General features: G+C 34.2%; 2 protein-coding genes across 2 annotated transcripts in view; one reads left to right on the plus strand and one right to left on the minus strand.

Moving 5' to 3' along the window:
• The window catches only part of LOC129224655 (DNA-directed RNA polymerases I, II, and III subunit RPABC1-like), a 40,208-nt gene extending 35,483 nt beyond the window's left edge, over nt 1-4,725 (minus strand). Inside the window, exons 1-3 of the mRNA XM_054859194.1 lie at nt 4,588-4,725; nt 4,423-4,499; nt 1,425-1,513 (exon numbers count right to left, since the gene is read on the minus strand). Of these exons, the coding sequence (XP_054715169.1) occupies nt 1,425-1,513; nt 4,423-4,479 (146 nt within the window). The 5' untranslated portion in view covers nt 4,480-4,499; nt 4,588-4,725. The remainder of the gene's footprint in view (nt 1-1,424; nt 1,514-4,422; nt 4,500-4,587) is intronic.
• A 717-nt stretch (nt 4,726-5,442) lies between these two features.
• Nucleotides 5,443-18,148, plus strand: part of LOC129224656 (serine/threonine-protein kinase unc-51-like) — a 201,666-nt gene continuing 188,960 nt past the window's right edge. Inside the window, exon 1 of the mRNA XM_054859195.1 lies at nt 5,443-5,712. Within this exon, the coding sequence (XP_054715170.1) occupies nt 5,623-5,712 (90 nt within the window). The 5' untranslated portion in view covers nt 5,443-5,622. The remainder of the gene's footprint in view (nt 5,713-18,148) is intronic.

The following is an 18,148-nucleotide window of genomic DNA, read 5'->3' on the forward strand; positions in this document are numbered from 1 at the left end:
CAGCCCAAAATATCTAGCTTTTGAAATGACGCAAATTGGAAAAATAAACATTCTGAAAAGAAAAAAAAATTCACAATGAGTAGATCGTTCTGTTAGCGCAAAGGAGAGAGATTAGCACATTCTCCCCTTTGTTTTAGCTTCTAATTTGTTAAACAATCATGAATTATTTTACACATTGCAGCTGAATGCATAGCTCGTTTAGCAAATATATTCTCCATTGCACTCGTACCCTAATAGCTTTCAGTTCAAAATACTCATTTTTTCTTCTTTTCTCTCATCAGAAAAGGACATTTGCTATTCTCTTTATTTTCACTTCTTAAACCACTAAAAAAACGAGCTGATGTGTGCATCACATGACTTCTTTTACTCCAATTTAATGTCATTTCCCCATTATTGGCAATTTTAATGTGATTCAGTTGTTTACTCTCTAAATATCACCAACAGTGGCCAAATTGAAACCACATTAAAAAGAAAAAAAATCGCCAAATTTGTTGCCAAGTTGGCGACAAAACTTGGCGAGCAAAAGATTGGCGATTTATCGCCAAGTGTACAACAAATTATAACACCACTTCAGTTTACATCGAAATTAACAATGATTTCCCCCCAAAAAGGGGAAAAAAACCCTCTTAAGAACATCCGAATGCAACCAAAACGGAAGGTGCACAATTAGGCCCCACTAGGAGTCTACGTACCAAATTTCAACTTTCTAGGACATACCATTTTTGAGTTATGCGAGATACATACGCACATACATACGTCACGAGAAAATTCGTTGTATAATTAATTCGGGGGTCCTCAAAATGGATATTTCGGGTGTCTGTAGGTTCCTAGGCATATATCCACGTGTGTTCGGGTCGAAAAAAAAAAACTCAACATTCATTCGGGGGTGAGAAAAATGGAAATTAAGGCCGATGTTTGAGTAAAAAATTTTTCGCGAGTACAATACTTCCTTTTTTGTAAAAGGAAGTAAAAAGGAAAAAAAATAATGATTTAATGTTTCCAAGATTTTGGAAGGTGTGTTGTTATTGAGTAAAGTCCACCCAAAACTGGGATGGGGGGGGGCATAGCCGCCTTGAAATCCGCCCATGTGCTATGGTCAAATCAAAACTTTCAGACAAGAGTTCCATTTAATGATAAAAACCACCTTATTCATTCTAAATTGAATGAAAACTTAAAATAAACAATTTTTACAGAAACAACATAACTATACTTACATCATTAGCAACTATAACCAAAGGTAACAACCTATTGCATACAATTAATATTTATGACAGAAAAAAAAAACATTATTAAATTTCCAACTTGATAGCAACTCATTTTGAACCTGATTCCCAATGTATTCCCCAAAACAATGTTTCAAAGATTCATGAAATGTAGAGCGCGCGCTTTTTATCTTCAGCGTAAAGTTTGTGCTATGAACTTACCTAGGTTTATCTCCATACTGTGCTTTAAACTCCTCCAGTGTCTGGTCCAACTCCTCCTGAGTCACCAAGTAGCCTCGATCATGGCACAACTAGGAGGAAAAATTAATTTGAGCATAAGATTGAAAATTATATGCTTGGACCAAGCAGTTTGGTTTTAACAACTAATTTTATGCAGCTCATTAATGAAACCCTAAAAAAATACCTTTCTATTATGTTTCAATAGAAAGTATTTATCATTAATTACTTAGCCAGAAAGTCTTTCTTTGAAAAATTACCAAATATTCAACGCAAAATGCTTATTAATATGGGAAAAAAATTTATATTGCTAAAATCCTTAACTAATTGAGCAGCAGGCCCATTGTTTCAAACTTTTCTGGGGAGGAGGGGGCACTCGATGCATATTTCATCGGAAAACATCAAAACCATGACGACTTTTGTGTAAAAACATGACATGTCAATCTGGGATATAATTAAACATGTTATGGTGGTCATAACCTCTTAATAGGGCCAAAGATAGCCTTGAAATTTGAGAAATTACAAGGAGATTGATACACTATTTGTAGTTGAATATGGTACTTATTGCCTCTACTTTGATTTCTGTACTCACATACAACCTCAATATCTCGAGTTTTTTGGGAAAGTAAGAAAATTCAAGATATCGAGTAATCAGATCTTTTGAGAAATATTCACTAGAAACTCTCACAACTGCACACATACGATATATACATGTATTTATATACTATGCGACCACTTTGCAAAAGGATTAACAAATTATTTTGAAATAAGTAGCAATTTTGCCTTTTTCCTTTCATCTACTGACTTCAAAGTTCTAATTTTATCTTCAAGCATATTCAATTCAAGCTTTTCACTAGCCATTTTATAGAGTTAAAAATTTGGAATGATGAGGAACATGGAACACATTTTTCCGTTCTCCTCAAAATGAGCATGTGTTGTGTTCCAAAGAAAAGTGCAAAGAGTACCTTTGAGGGAAAACAGATATAAAACAGACTACAGCCCCTCCTTTCCTTTATGGGGCATTCCACGGTATTTTTGACATTTATGTAGAGTCCGTAACGTGACCTTTTTTGCCATAACTTTTTAATTTACTGTTTGATTAGCATATTATTTTATTTTGATATTTTCCTACCAATACACCAGCTCAAATTAAAATAATTTGCAAATCAAACGGTAAATTAAAAAGGTATGGCAAAAAAGGTCACGTTACGGACTCTACATAAATGTCAAAAATACCTTGGAATGCCCCTTATACGAACACTCCCCTATTCTTTTAGTTTTGAAAAATAAATTTTGAGATAACTATAGAAAATACATAAGAATTTCCATGTAAAATGGATGGCAAAAATTTTTAAGATAGCAAGGCTTTTGAGATAATCAAGGTTTCACTGCAAATAATGCGCTCCAAACTTAGAAGCTGGATCCACTGCATGTACAGGTTGATTTCCAGTCATACTATTTTATTAAACAAAATACATTCAATACAGCAAGGAAGACAAAGAGAAAGGTTCATGGTAGTTTCGCACCACAGATTTTTTCATGGGAGGGCTAGAAGTTTCGTAAGGAGCTCTCATTTGTTAAATGAGGGGCATATTTCAAGAAATTTTCCAAAATTGAAAGCTAAAAAACGATATTTTTTGTCTTCTCTTTGGTCTGGTCAAGGGGTTGATAATCCTTTTTAAATTCCTTCTGGCTTCTGGGAAGGGCTTAAGCAATCTTGCATAATATAGACGAACACGCGAACGGTGTTCGCAGAAAATTTTTGGCTCTGCAGAATCTTTTTTTCAAACTGCTAACGTTGATTTAAAAAAAAAAAAAAATTAAAAGGGAATTTTTAAGAAAATCCCAGAGTTTATTTCTGTTAAAGCCTTTTAAAGCACATGTGTAAAAAAATAATGGTTTTGGCAGTTTTCTTCAGTTGGTGAAAAATAAGCAAACTATATGTTATTGTAAAAAAATTTAAATGATTTGAAGCACTTCTTTTTTTTTTGTCTCATTTATATATTTGAATATAAATTTAATTTTTTATTCAAGGGTGAGTTAGGCAAAATAATTATTTGCAGAAATTTTCCAGGTAGGATTTATGTTCGCAGAAAGCTTTTCATTTTATTTAAGTCTGGGCTTAAGCCCCTTAGCCCCCTTCCCTGGGTGCGTCACTGGTTCATGGTGCTGATTGTGCCATTGAATTTTTTAATGGGAGAAGCAATTTTACTGGGGTTTACTCATATAGGAGGGGATGGGGTTATTTGTCTCCTCTGTACCACTTGAAGGGTGAGCCATCAGCCTTGGGTAACAGCTATTGTACTAAGGAAAAACTATCACTGAACGAAATATTATACTACAGAAAAAAAATTGCCTTTTAGACCCTACTTTCAGATAGCATGTACAACCATTGCACCCATGCTTGCAAGTTTTCTTTTTGCATCTGCCAACAGCTGGAGCTTTTAAGACCCCTCCCTCCCCTCAAGGATTTATTTTACAAAAAGCAACATAAACAAGCCACAAAAAGCTGAAAATTGTTGCAAACACATATTTTTGAAATTAAAAGGGACTCTACATTTTTAATTTTTTTTTTATTAACATTTAGGGTTGCTGACAAAATTTTCCACTGTAATAACGTTGGGTCTGGCTATTGTAACAGCACCCGTTTTAGAGGCGTCAGTGACGTAAGTGCAGTTTCAGGTTAACAGAAAGGTTTAAAAAACATACCTACCGGATAACGATAAAATCGTAAGTGAAACTAATGCTGCAAAATTTTTAATGGATCAATTCAATACTTGGATTTTACAAGCGGAAGACATTGATATGCTAAATTGCAAAATTTAATTAATCTTATAATATTATTCAATTTCTTAGAGTTTGATTTGATACAAAAAAAAAAAAAAAAAGAAAGAAAGAAATTCTAGCAAAGTGTCACAGTCGAACATTGTTTAGAAATCTCCTCCCTTTTCCTTTATTAAAAAATATTCTAAAGCAAAATTACCTGCATGATGGTCCTACGAATTCTCCATAATTTGTAGCACTCTGCATCATCGTCCATGGTGCTGAATAGCAAACAATCTAAAGATCAAACAACATGTAAAAAACGAGGACTTATTCAAAAGGAACTGAAAAGTTGGAACATTACATGAATTCAAAAGAAAATTACCTTTTAGATCTTGAAAATCTCTTGCTAAAGTCTTTTAAAATTTCACTTTCTAACTGAAATTGCAGTTTAGTTTTTAAAAAATTATGTTTAGCAGTGATTCGCAATTTCGATCCACACAATAAACACTGAAATCACAACTGCAGTCTTAAATACAAGACAAATCCGCAGCGAAAAGTTTAGGCAACCCTAGATTATGTGTGAATTTAAGTCGCCAGCGTAGGGTGTTTTAGTATCAAAATTTAAATTGATAATAACGCCAATATAGTTCTCCGCACTACAATACGTAGCCAATTAGAAGTGAAACTGCCGAATTTGTCCTGCACTGAACGGCGTGAAACGTTTTTTAAAACAATCAACTACACAGTTACGGAATTCACGAAAAAATCATTAAAAGTAAATGACAAAAAATGACTCTAAAAAGCCTTTGATGGATGTGAAGATTAATGCACCTGAATTGTGTAAGAATCGCAGTAGTTAGCGTAATTTAAAGGTTCCACTTTTCTTATTTTCAATCCGTGAACATAGGCGACAGACGATTTTCTTAAAACTTTCAGTCATAACTTAAAGAATAATATTTTTAGCAAAGAAGTTTGTCTTTTTGAATGAAATTAGAACAACATATTCACCCTTAAATTTAATTTTTGCTCTTCTGAGAAGGGAGAGGAAAGAATTTTTGCATTATTTATTTATTTATTTATTTATCAGCTGATTTTTTAAAAGGTCTTATTCTTGTCGCTAGATGGCGCTATAGCCTCCACTATAGTTCTTCTGGATTGGCGCAATGCGTTTTTTGCGTCATATTGTTGTTAGAGGAACTCAGCTTGGAAGGTATAATGGATTAAAGTTACTAAACTTCTACAGCTGATGGATTAAATTCGTCTTCGCAATAATGAAACTATTGAGTGGATCGTTCAAAACAAGTGTGAGGTTTAAAAACGCTATGTCACTTAGGTGTTCTAATGTAGCGAAATGCTGGATCATCCAGTAATATGACCAACCAAACATTTAGGTAGTTAGTACGAAATTGGATTTCCCATGGAGAAAATAGGGGAGTACGAGTATAGTACAAAGGATTTAATAGGACATGGAGCTTTTGCGATCGTTTTCAAAGGAAGACACCAAAAGGTAATTATCAGTAGCGCAAAAATGATTGTTATTTTTTATTGTATTGCACCATGTCGAAGTCGATCGCTTACTGCGGAGATTGGCTAAATGTCAAATCGAAGGCGATTTCGACGAAAATAAGCAGATCTGGAGGAAAAGTATTGTAACTGGCAAAAAAATGCGAACTTATCGAACTTCAACAATTCTTTGGGATTTAAAAGCATTCTATCTATTAATAAATAAAGTTTTTAAGTGTTTAGGGTTTAATTGAACCTCTGGGATTTTTCCCCTCTGAAACCCGTGTTTTTAAGTTGAAACTGGATACATTTTCTCAGTTTTACGTTTTCCAATTTTGTTGATAAAATTAATTTTATTAATGTTGATTGCAAACTGAAATTAAGAAACGAAAATTTAGGCACACTTTTTTGAGTTATGTCATTCACTTTATTTAATTATTCTAGAAGATGAAATTCCAGGTTACAAAAATATTTCTTACATTTTATACAACAAAATATTTCTTACACTAACAATAAATTTACCTACAGCGAGATTTTTTAAATCATTTTATGCATCAAAATAAACATACTGCACTAAAAAAAAAAAAACTTTTTATACTTATCTCTTGCGTTATTTGTGTTTTGTTGTGAGAGTGTTCTAATTATTTTTTATAAATTTGCTTTAAAAATATTCTTATTAATTTTACGACTATTTATGAGTTCACTGATTTGATAACTTAAAAGAAAATATATATTTGACTGTTGTGTATATTAAAGAGAACTTTTCTTAAATACTTGTTTCTGTGCGTTATGAATTTATCCTTATGTGTATTTATTGACATTATGCTTTTTTTCAAATTTAATTAAATATCTCTTATTGAAGTATAAAACATTTTCTGTAATGGGGGGGGATTTTTAATAAGAAATTTTAATGAACTGTTTCATGTCAGTAAAAATCATAATGATCATAAATTCTGCCGAAAGAAAAAGAACTTTCTAAGGCTGAAACGAATGAGGGAAGGGAAGGTATTCTGATTATTTAACCTACAGAATGTTTGATATTTTGAATTTATTTTTAACATTCAAATTGCTTTTTTTTCCCCCTCTTTTCCAGGGTGATAAATTATAATTTAAGATAACCAAGCATGAAATTGCAGTTGACTAGGTGTTAGAGGAATAATTTCAACTTTCAGACGTGCCATAATGCTTGCAAGGCCTTAAAAATGTCTCTGGCTATAAACATATTGGTTATATACAAGAACATTGATAGCTTAATAGAGCATGTTTGATTTTCAAATTAGCTGATCTATGACAGTAAAACTAGGTTCCAAAATCCCTTTTCTTTTTTTTTTGCATGTCAAGTCAGTATTGGTTTTAAATCATTCTTTTTGTTGATATGTAGAAATATCTTTGAAACTAACCGATGCAAATTTTCAGCTGAGTATCTCCAAAATATAATGCTCCAAAATGGCGGATCAGCTTTGTGCTAAGAATTGCCATGTTGTGGTCAAGGTTACAGAAAATTTTATAACACTGGAAGCATGAAACTTTGGGAGCTTAAAGTACATTTGACTGTTGATTTGTTCTAGTATTATGTGAGTTTAAAGCTCATAAGATTTTGAGTATCACTCACATAAACTGGTGAAAAAAACACTCTTTTATACTGAAATCATCTTTTTAGAGACTGTTTAGTTAAGTAAAGTGATTGGAAAGATCTCATGGTTTTCTGACATGAGTCTAAAACTACATCACATAGAGCATAACTACAGCTTTTGCTCAAAGTTTTTGACTCGGGTGTTTTAGAGTAATTGACCTAAAACTAATTTTTTTTGTTTCAAATTATCAACCTTGAGACTGGTTAATTAAAAAAAGTTAATTAGTTGCCAGGGGTTAGTTGCTAACCTGGACCTTGAACTACACCATTCGGACTATAACTACAGCTCTGTCCCAAAGTTGTTGACCCCGTCTCGATGAAATTGACCTCTAAACTAGGGCATTTAAAAAAAATCATTGAATTTGAGACCGTTTAAATATTCAAGTCAAGAGAAACAAAAGCTATTTTATATTTTTCTTAGTACTATACTGTAGTGAGCAGTTAATCATATACTTGTTTCAGAGAGTTCCTCATGAAATGGAACACCATGTATATATATATGTGTGTGTATGTAACACAGGGTGTTCCGCTTTTACCTGCAAGACCCTTTATTTTCTCAACCATTAATCCTAAATGTATACTTCTAGTTGCAAAAATGTTCAAAATCAGATGAAGAGTTCAGATATTGAGAGTTTGAAGTGAAAATAAAAATAAGTTAAAAAATACAAAATTTAACTTTTTGTACAGGCCCCAGGTCTCCTAACTTATATTTAGGGAAATAATCTCCATTGAAAAAATAATTCCAACATAAACAGATTGAAATTAGTACGACCAATATTCAATTCATCGAGATATAAAACGCAGCTTTTTGTGACTTGGAGGTTTTGTAATGTGTTTTTGCGTATGGCGGCATAACATTTGCATTTAATTTTGAATTGTAATGAAAAATATAAATACCTTGTTTTTCTTACTTTGACGACCTGTCATTCTTCTGAAAGGGCGATAAGTTCCAATCTCATCTTCTGTATGGTCCCTTAAAACTTTGAACTGGAATATCTTCTTTGAGTTTTTAGTCGCACACAAATGTCACATGTTTTGTGTCAGTAATAATTTTCAATGGAGGTTATTTCTCTAAATATTAGTTAGGGGACCTAGGGCTCGTATAAAAGTATAAATTTTGTATTTTCTGACTCATTTTTACTTCCTTTTACAAAAAAGGAAGTATTGTATTCGCGAAAAAATTTTCACTCAAAAATCGCCCTTAATTTCCATTTTGCTCACCCCCAAATGAATGTTGAGTTTTTTTTTTCGATTCGACTACATGCGGAAAAGTGCCTAAGAATGTATAGACACGCGAAATATCCATTTTTGACCATCACCGAGGTAATTACAACGACTTTTCTCGTGACGTCTGTATGTATGTGCGTATGTATCTCGCATAACTCAAAAATGGTAATGTCCTAGAAAGTTGAAATTTGGTACATGGACTCGTAGTGGGGTCTAGTTGTGCACCTCCCCTTTTGGTTGCTTTCGGATGTTCCTAAGGGGGTCTTTTGCACCTTTTTGGGGGGAAATCATTGTTAATTTCGATGTAAAAAGTGGCGTTATAATTTGTCGGACACTTGGCGATATATCGCCAGTCTTTTGGTCGCCAAGTTTTGTCGCCAACTTGGCGACAAATTTGGCGGAGTTTTTTTTTTTTTTTTGGTTTCAATTTGGCCATTGTTGGTGATATTTAGAGAATAAATATTGAATCACATTAAAATAGCGAATAATGGGGAAATGACATTAAATTGGAGTAAAAGGAAGTCATGTGATGCACACATCAACTCGTTATTTTTGCTTCAAACCTTCAATATATTAACCCTGCATCTGGTTTTAAACATTTTTTGCAATTGAAAGTACATATCTAGGACTAACAGTTGCGAAAATAAAGGTCTTGCGGGTTAAAACGGAACACCGTCTATATATGTATACATCCCCCCCCCCCCACAATATCATACTAATTTTGGCATCTTGTGCTCTGAAAAAACTGAACACCACAAAAAAAAAAAATTAATCTTCATTTAAACGTACTTGTCAGTGTGTATAACTTCATTTTTATCTACTATTTTTATTTTCTCCAAATGCACTTAATTCACACTTGATTTGGTTGTGAACATCTTACTTAACATTATTCATAGGGAAAAAAACCCTTTTTTTTTCAATTTTAAAATATTTTCCAATAAGAGCTTAAACTTTGCTTAACTTTTGGAATAACATTTTTAATGCTCCCCCCTTTCCACGAAGTTGATTATTGTGTGAATAAAAAAAAGGGTTTCCTGTAATCATCAGCAAGAAAGGAACCAACTAATGACTCTTCACTTTTGTCCACAATTTGATTAGTTTTTGACAGCTAAGTTTCCTTTTGAACATGGGAAGATGCTCATTCACTTTTTGTGAGCTCAGCTCGATTTTTGTGAAATTTCTCATTATTCAACAAATTTGGGCTATTTATAATGCGTCAAAACAAGTTCTTGGAGGGCCCTTACATTTTCCCTTGAGAGGTATATTCGGCTTCTCTGATCATGTTGACCCCTCTCCCTCCTCTGAAACCCTTCTCTAAAATTTCAGTCATGAGCTTTAGGGGTTCGTGGTAGCCAGCTCCGGATCTACTTAAAGGGGTGCTAAGTTATTTCAGGTATGGTGGCCCTTCTGTAGTCTGACAACTTTTGAGTTGGTGGCCAAACGGGCCATTATTTATCCCCCCCAGAACAAAAAAAATTCCCCCCTCCTCCAATACCCTCAAAAGCAATCCCCCTGCTACACCAAAAAATATATAAAATTCCCCTGTAAACACCCCCCCCCCCCCCTTAAAATTTCACACAGCCTGTCTCACACACAAAGGGCGGGGAAGGGGGGGGGGGCACCCCTCCCATTGCTCTCAAGTTTTTTTTATATTGATGATAATCCTAGGCATGTGGGTGCGTAAAATAATTCCAAGCAGGAAATAATAATTTCAGATTTAATAAATAGAAAAAATTAAATTTATTTTCTCACTTTCTTCTGCAAAATCCATTTGTACGCAGACATAAAATTATTCTACACGGATGACTTTTCTTCGCTGTTTTTATTTTTAATTGTAAGAAAGGTACATGCACACATATTTATGTTTTCTAGTATTGTATTAGTGACTAATAATTTATTTTATTAACTAAGCTAAAGTAAACAAATGTATATTTTTCTACTGGTTTCTGTTCTCCACAATCGATAAAATCAAAAGAATAAGTTTGGCTGCGTGCTGGAGTATGATATGAGCATTGTGGATCCTGGACACCCCTTCCCCTCTTGAAAAATGACTGTGCGCGCCACTGTTGGGCACTAGAGATGAGTTCGGGCTATTTTTGAGAGCCACGGGCCCGCCTGAGCCCGAAAATTTAAACCGAGCCCTCCCGAGTGATATTGTCTCGGGCCAAAATCCGAGCCCGAAAGAAACTTTCTTGTATCAAAAAACTGAGCCTTCTACAGTCTGACATGATCTCTCTGTTAATGAAAAATGTTACGTCAAATGTTCTTCATTAACAGAAGTTTCTAAATTATTCTTAAAATGCTCCACTTCAAATGCATTACTGTATGACATATTGCAATAATAATCGCAAAAAACCACTATAAATAAGCGGTAATTTATTTGAGGGGGGGGGAGAGGGTGAATTTGACATTGATTGAACTGATTTAAATGTTCTTTTCATTTTCTCACAGTAGATAAAATGTTTATTTGGCTTTGAATTTGTATGGAGATTGGCGATTGAATATTTGTGCTTGAGCCCGAGCCCGAAACCTATTTTCGGTTCTAGAGCCCGGGCTAAGCCCGTCTCATCTCTATTGGGCACCCGTGGGGTAAATTCAGCACTGGCGGTAAGCTCACACGGATTTTCTAATACGATTCCGTTAGCTGCGTCACAGCGGAACGAGGAGGCAATCGTTCACCCCGTCATAGCTGGCAGCTTGCCAGCTCGATTCCGCCACTTGCATAATCCTTGTTGTCAATTGAGTGACTATTTGGAGTCTCTTCAGGTAAACACAAGCGCTTTGCGTGTTTCCTCGACCAGAAATGCGCAGTTTTTTATTCATCCTCCATCCACCACACCTTGACGCGATCGACTGGAATAGTGGTTCCATAGTTTTCGAGGGTTCTGTTTTGTTTTGTTTTTTGAAGACTAAAACGTTATTCCCAAAGTGACACGCAAATTGCTCTCGAGCAGTAAGCACCGTTCAGCTGAACAGAAGTGCCCACCCCTCCGCAGGTTCAAAAGCGCAAATTCCCCTCCCCCCCCCCGAAAAAAAATCTCAATCATCTTTCCCTTTTTTGTTTTATTTATTTTACTTTTTACTACGGTATATTTATTTATTTTTTTTAAATATATTTTATTTATTTGTGTAAATTACTATTATCATTAGAAAAATTCTGTGCTATGCCAATGACACACACAAACTAAATGAATAAATGAAACAAAATATAAACAAAATAAAATAGATGACTTGAATTAAAAATAAATTTGAATAAATAAAATTAAAAATTAAAAATCTCCCCCACCCAAAAAAAATTCTTGATGGCGCAACTTGTGCCATAATCCCCCCCCCCCCCCTGTGGGCACCCCTGCAGCTGAAGCCTTTTTAAAATATTTTCAATGAGATAGAACACAAATTACGTGAAAGTGAGGAAACTAGGTGCTTCTTGAAGCAAATTAAATATATTACGAGCTTTTTTTTTTCCCTCAGCATGCCCATAATTTGAAAAATTCCAGGGGAGGGAGGGGGGCAAAGTTTTTTAAAATTTAATGCATATTATGCCGAAAATCAGTGAAAACCACGCCCATAGACATATAATACAAAATACTCAAATTCCGAGGGTTCGGAGGGAAGAGCACACGATCCAGAAAAACTACTACTATGAGTTACAATGAAAAAAAAAAGATTTTTTTCCCTTTTTTGTCGCATGTATTTGACTCCCCCACGTTCTCTTTCCTTCTTCTGTGTGTCTGCATATTTAGTGTTACTTTTTTTCTTACGAAAATTAATCTCTCTAAATAAAAATTAAAAGCAACGAGCTAGACTTATTCTCATCGTCATGGTAACCTGAAAAATCAGACCAACGTCGACTACGGTCTCAAGTGAGGATAATAAACAATTCCCGATTGCTCAAATAATAATAATAATAATCTTTACTAATAATAAAGCTGAAAGTCTCTCTGTCCAGATCTCCGTGACGCGCATAGCGCCAAGACCGTTCGGTTGTTTTTCATGAAATTTGGCACAGAACTAGTTTGTAGCATGGGGGTGTGCACCTCGAAGCGATTTTTCGAAAATTCGATGTGGTTCTTTTACTATTCCAATTTTAAAAACAAAATTATCATAAGATGGACGAGTAAATTGCGAAATTATCAAAACGTGGAACCGTAACATGGGCACAAGCCAATTGGCGAAAAAATTCACCATACATTATTTGTAAATATGCAGGCGAACCAAAAGATCTTTTAATTTTCTATTACGGGCAAAGCCGTGCGGGTACCACTAGTAAATAAATAAAAGGATAAAAATAAGCTCTCAACAGTGTTTCAAAACCTGGCTGAAATCCTTGTTTACAAAAACTTTAATTTGTTACAAACAAATTCCAATTTTTATTTTTTTGATCTTGCCCTCGTTTTTCATCTAAAGACTGGCTATCAGAAGCATCGATTTTTCCTCGGCGATAAAACGGTCTTTTCCGGCTTGTGTTTGTGAGTTAGTCAAATGCTTCAGATAACAATGACTTGCACCTTGCGCTCTCTGCGTTGCATCATTAGCATGTTTACCTTCCGAAATAGTCATTTATCTTCATTCCGGTTATAAACACGCTCTTGAGATTGGCGTGGGATGTCTTCAATACTATGTAATCGTGGATTGCACTGTTTTCTAGCCATTTGTTTATTGAGCAGCCAAAGATTGCTGATTGCTTTCTGTTGTGAGGGTCGCTTTTCATTTTTCAGATTTGATTCACCCTGTGAATGAGAGAAACAATCATTAAATGGGGTCGTTTCCAAAGTTTTAAAAGTATTTTTTTCTGAAAGAGCATGCTTAAAAACATAGGATCTGACCATTTTTTAAATAATTTCTTTGAGTTTATTATTAAAAAAAAAATACTTAAATCGGTGCTCTTTCATCGTTAACGCTTCTGCCGATGACATCACAAAAGATGAAATGTCATTCAGTGTTGCCATTCACGGTCAAAAATATTTAATTCGCATCTTTACTCACGTCTATTGGCAACTACATGGTTGATAGCAAGTGTAGAGCGCTAGAAAGATGCCCAAAAGAGCATCATATGTGACGGCATAAAGACCACGCCTTGTTTGAAGAATCGGACATTTTAAAAAAATAATTAAAAAATAACTGTTGGGAAAATGAAAGTTTTTCTGAGTCCATGTTATTATTATTATTATTATTTGCTTATTCTATCAATTTCAGTCACAAAAAGTACTACTTTTGACTGAAGGAAACAACCTCATTCTTGAAACATTTTGTAAACAAAGAATATTATCTTTTTTAATTCCTGTGTACTCTTCTCCACTCAGATTTTAACCTTTGTTTCCATCACCCCCCCCCCCCCCCTCCAAAATCAATTTTGACTCGTTTTTCTATCGCGTCCGTACTTAAACGTGTACGCTGTCCTGGGCAGGTGAACGGCAGTATCTAAAAAAAATTTTTTTTTTTCTTTTCTTTATTTCTTTTCGTTTTGAGCAATAACGAATTACTTTATTGTCTCATCTGACTATTTCTGATGTTCCTATAATTTTTACTTTCTTCTATATCTAATATATAGAAGAAAGTATTGGATTCGTGCAAATTTTCGAATTTTGACGGATTCGAACGTTTTGAGGTGCGCTGAGTCCATTTCGACTATTTTTGGAAAATGTCTGTCTGTCTGTGTGTATGTGTGTGTGAACAGTTTTTTGTGGCCGCTCTACAGCAAAAACTACCGCATGAAATTGAACGAAATTTGGTACACATATGTGCCCCTATGTGAACTTGTGCCCATTGGTTTTTGGCGCGAATTCCTCCAAGGGGGGTGGAGCAATGGGACGTTTTTTGAGTTACGCGTGCTTGCTATTCCTCAGGAAGTAACTGGCGGTATCAAACAAAATTTGGTCCACATGTTGCCCCTAACAGGAGCAGGTGCTGATTCAATTTTGGTGTCAATAGCTCAAACGGGGGTTGAGTTATAGAACGTTTTTTGTCGTCAATTGTGACTGCTGTATCTCAAGAAATAACGAACGGAATCAAACAAAATTTTTTTGACAAGTAGCCCTTAGTGGGTATAAAAGCTGATTTTATTTTGGTGTCAACAGCTAACTAGTATGTTGTGGCCAACACGAAACTTTCTTCTATATTTTTCCTTTTTCTGATCCCTCCCCATGCTTGATGAGGAAGCAATATTCCCAACAAAAACAAAATTACACATGCAAAAACTTGACGAGAATCCAAATGTCTGAATTATTGCAAAAGCAAAGCAAAGAGCGAAAATTGAAAGTTATTTTAAAAGCCTTGCTTGAATTAATTACAAATATTTTATTTGTTAACAAACATAAGATGGCAACAGTTAAAAATTTTAAATCATTGAGATAATATTTCCGATCATTTCCATACAATTAAAATCACGAGAAATACGCAGACGACAATCTATTACGATTTATCTTTCTTATTGTTGCATTAATAAAGCTATTTTTATTCGCTAAAAAAATAATGATAATAAAAATAAATCAGCACCTCTTGGCGCGATTGGCGCCAAAATTGAACCAAAGCCTGTTTACATATGGATTCACATATATTCCACATTTCAACCAGAACGTAGCATTACTTCTTGAGATAGGGCACTCACAATGGAAAAAAAGAACGGGCGATTGCGCTACCCCCTTTTTAACTGTTGACACCAAAATGAAATCAGCTTTTATACCCACTAAGGGCTACTTGCCGATAAATTTTTCTTTCATTCCGTTCATTATTTCTTGAGATACAGCAGTCACAATTGACGACAAAAAACGTTCTATAGCTCAACCCCCGTTTGAGTTATTGACACCAAAATTGAATCAGCACCTGTTCCTGTTACTGGCAACATATGGACCAAATTTTGTTTGATTCCGTCAGTTACTTCCTGAGGAATAGCAATCACGCGTAACTCAAAAAACGTCCCATTGCTCCACCCCCCCTTGGATGAATTCGCGCCAAAAACCAATGGGCACAAGTTCACATAGGGGCACATATGTGTACCAAATTTCGTTCGATTTCATGCGGTAGTTTTTGCTGTAGAGCGGCCACAAAAAAACTGGTCACACACAGACGTGACACACATACACACGTGCACACACACATACACACACACACACATACGCACAGACAGACATTTTCCAAAAATAGTCGAAATGACTCAGCACACCTCAAAACGTTCGAATCCGTCAAAATTCGAAATTCGAAAATTTGCACGAATCCAATACTTTCTTCTACAGTGGCTCCCAAAAGTCTTCGTACACCTACGACTTTCAACGTAATAGGCCCCGAATCATTGGTTAGAATTAATATTTCGGGATAGGTATTTAATTATAAGATGTATGATCAATGTTTAACAAAATTGCAGGAAAAGTTTTTTAAAAATATTAAAACTTATTTTTTTTTAAATCAAAAACCGAAAGGTGCCGGAAATTTTATCTCACAAAAGTCTTCGTACACTTTAAAAAATGTCTATATATTATTGAATAATCTAACTTTTGTTTAAGTTATTAATTAGTAGAATATCATACAGTATTCATAACACCTTTTAAACGTCTGGGAATAGAATTCATTTTTTTTCTTTCTTTTTTTAGCGTAATTTCTGAGTAAGTGTTCTACCACACTTCGAATATTACTATTTCTAGCTCTATTTTCGTTTTAAAGCCCTATTTTCGTAATCTAGCCTCCAGATATCTCTAAATACGTTACATTAAGTTACAATCTGGAGATTGAGGTGGTATTTTCTAAACTTTAGGACAATTTTTGAGGCACTAGACGCAAACGTTGAAAACCGTGTGCTTCTTATCGTTATCGTTATAAAAAACAAAGTTGTTTCCAATAACCAAATTTTTGGCTAAGACTTCAAAATTGGTTTTTAAAATATTTAAAGGAACAGCATGATTCATTATTTTATCAAAAAATTACAAACTACCAAGTCCTGATGCTGATATGCACCCTCACACTAAAATACCTTCACCGTCCCGATTAACTGATCCAACTAAGTTCTTAAGATTAAGTTCCTAATTTTTTCTTCTACTTACAGTTATACAACAATTTAACCAAAAATGTTAAATTAATTTTTATCTGTAAGTAAGACATGATTCTAAACTGTTTTTAGCTTATTTATCTTTGATTTTGGGACGAAAAGCGTAAGCTTTCTGTTTTTCGCACGACCAAGAAAATTTCTGCGGGAAGAGGTCCCATTTAATTCAGCTAATCAAAGAACTTGGCGAACAATTTTAGGCGAAAATTAAATGTAAAATGTTTCATTTAACTCTGCAAAAACTTTTACAGTACTCAAATGTGTATTTTTCATAAATGTTTTAACTTTAAATCTACGATCACGTTTCGTCAACTTTGCCGGTTGACCTTTTCTTACCTTGTTTTCGGTCCGATTCCTTTCTTTAAAGCATTTTATCAAGCACTTTACTATACAAACAAATAAATTAACTAATTTAGAGACATTTCAAACCAATTTACCACTACTGTGGGGAAAAAAATCAAATTTTGAATGGCGTTTGCGGTTTTTTACGAATACCAGCCATTTTACAGTAATAAGCAATATATTAAGTAATAAGTAAACAAAAAATTAAAGCCAAATGACTTATAAGGGTCTACACAATGAAAAAATATTAATAAAACGGCATATGATAATTTTAATCATGAATTTATTCGAAAATATTTGAGTGTACGATGACTTTTGTGGCGTGTTATTTCTCTGTCTCTTCGTTTTCTGATCCATTTCAAAAAAAGATCCGTCATTACCAATGGGTTATATTTAGAATGACATAGGAATGACGTGAAAAAATATTGGACTTTATATTCGAATTCAGTTTTGAGTTGTTTTGGTTTTACTAAAAAATTTCAAAGTGTACGAACACTTTTGGGAGCCACTGTATATATTAGATATAGAAGAAAGTAAAAAGGGGGTGGCGCAATCGCCCGTTCTTTTTTTCCATTGTGAGTGCCCTATCTCAAGAAGTAATGCTACGTTCTGGTTGAAATTTGGAATATATGTGAATCCATACAAACTGGCTTTGGTTCAATTTTGGCTCCAAGAGGTGTTGATTTTTTTTTTTTTTTTTTTTTTTTTTTTTTTTTGCGAATAAAAATAGCTTTATTAATGCAACAATAAGAAAGATAAATCGTAATAGATTGTCGTCTGCGTATTTCTCGTGATTTTAATTGTATGGAAATGATCGGAAATATTCATAGACTAATAATAAGAGTAGACCGAGCTTTCCCAGACTTGCTGATGAAAAAATTGGTTCATGGATACATCATGTGACTGGTGGAAGGCTTGGTGAAAACTTTGGCGGCAAGGTTGCTAGATGGCAACATTATCTATAGTTTGGCACTCGGACGTAATGTGTTTTCATTATAATTTTTTTCCAGGTGTAGAGATTGAACTGTTTTTCCTTTACTTATGCATTATTTTGACATTAGTAATTAGTTTTTGATCACAGTTTTCAGTAACTTTTATTTCATTTGGAACTGATACGTCAGCGATGGCGTGAACGTAATGGCGTAAACCTTTTGCTTTAACGCAAAAATGTACTAATCGATAGCTTAAATTAAAATTGTAGGT

The sequence above is a fragment of the Uloborus diversus genome, chromosome 6, assembly GCF_026930045.1.
Source record: "Uloborus diversus isolate 005 chromosome 6, Udiv.v.3.1, whole genome shotgun sequence".
Taxonomy (NCBI): Eukaryota; Metazoa; Arthropoda; class Arachnida; order Araneae; family Uloboridae; genus Uloborus; species Uloborus diversus.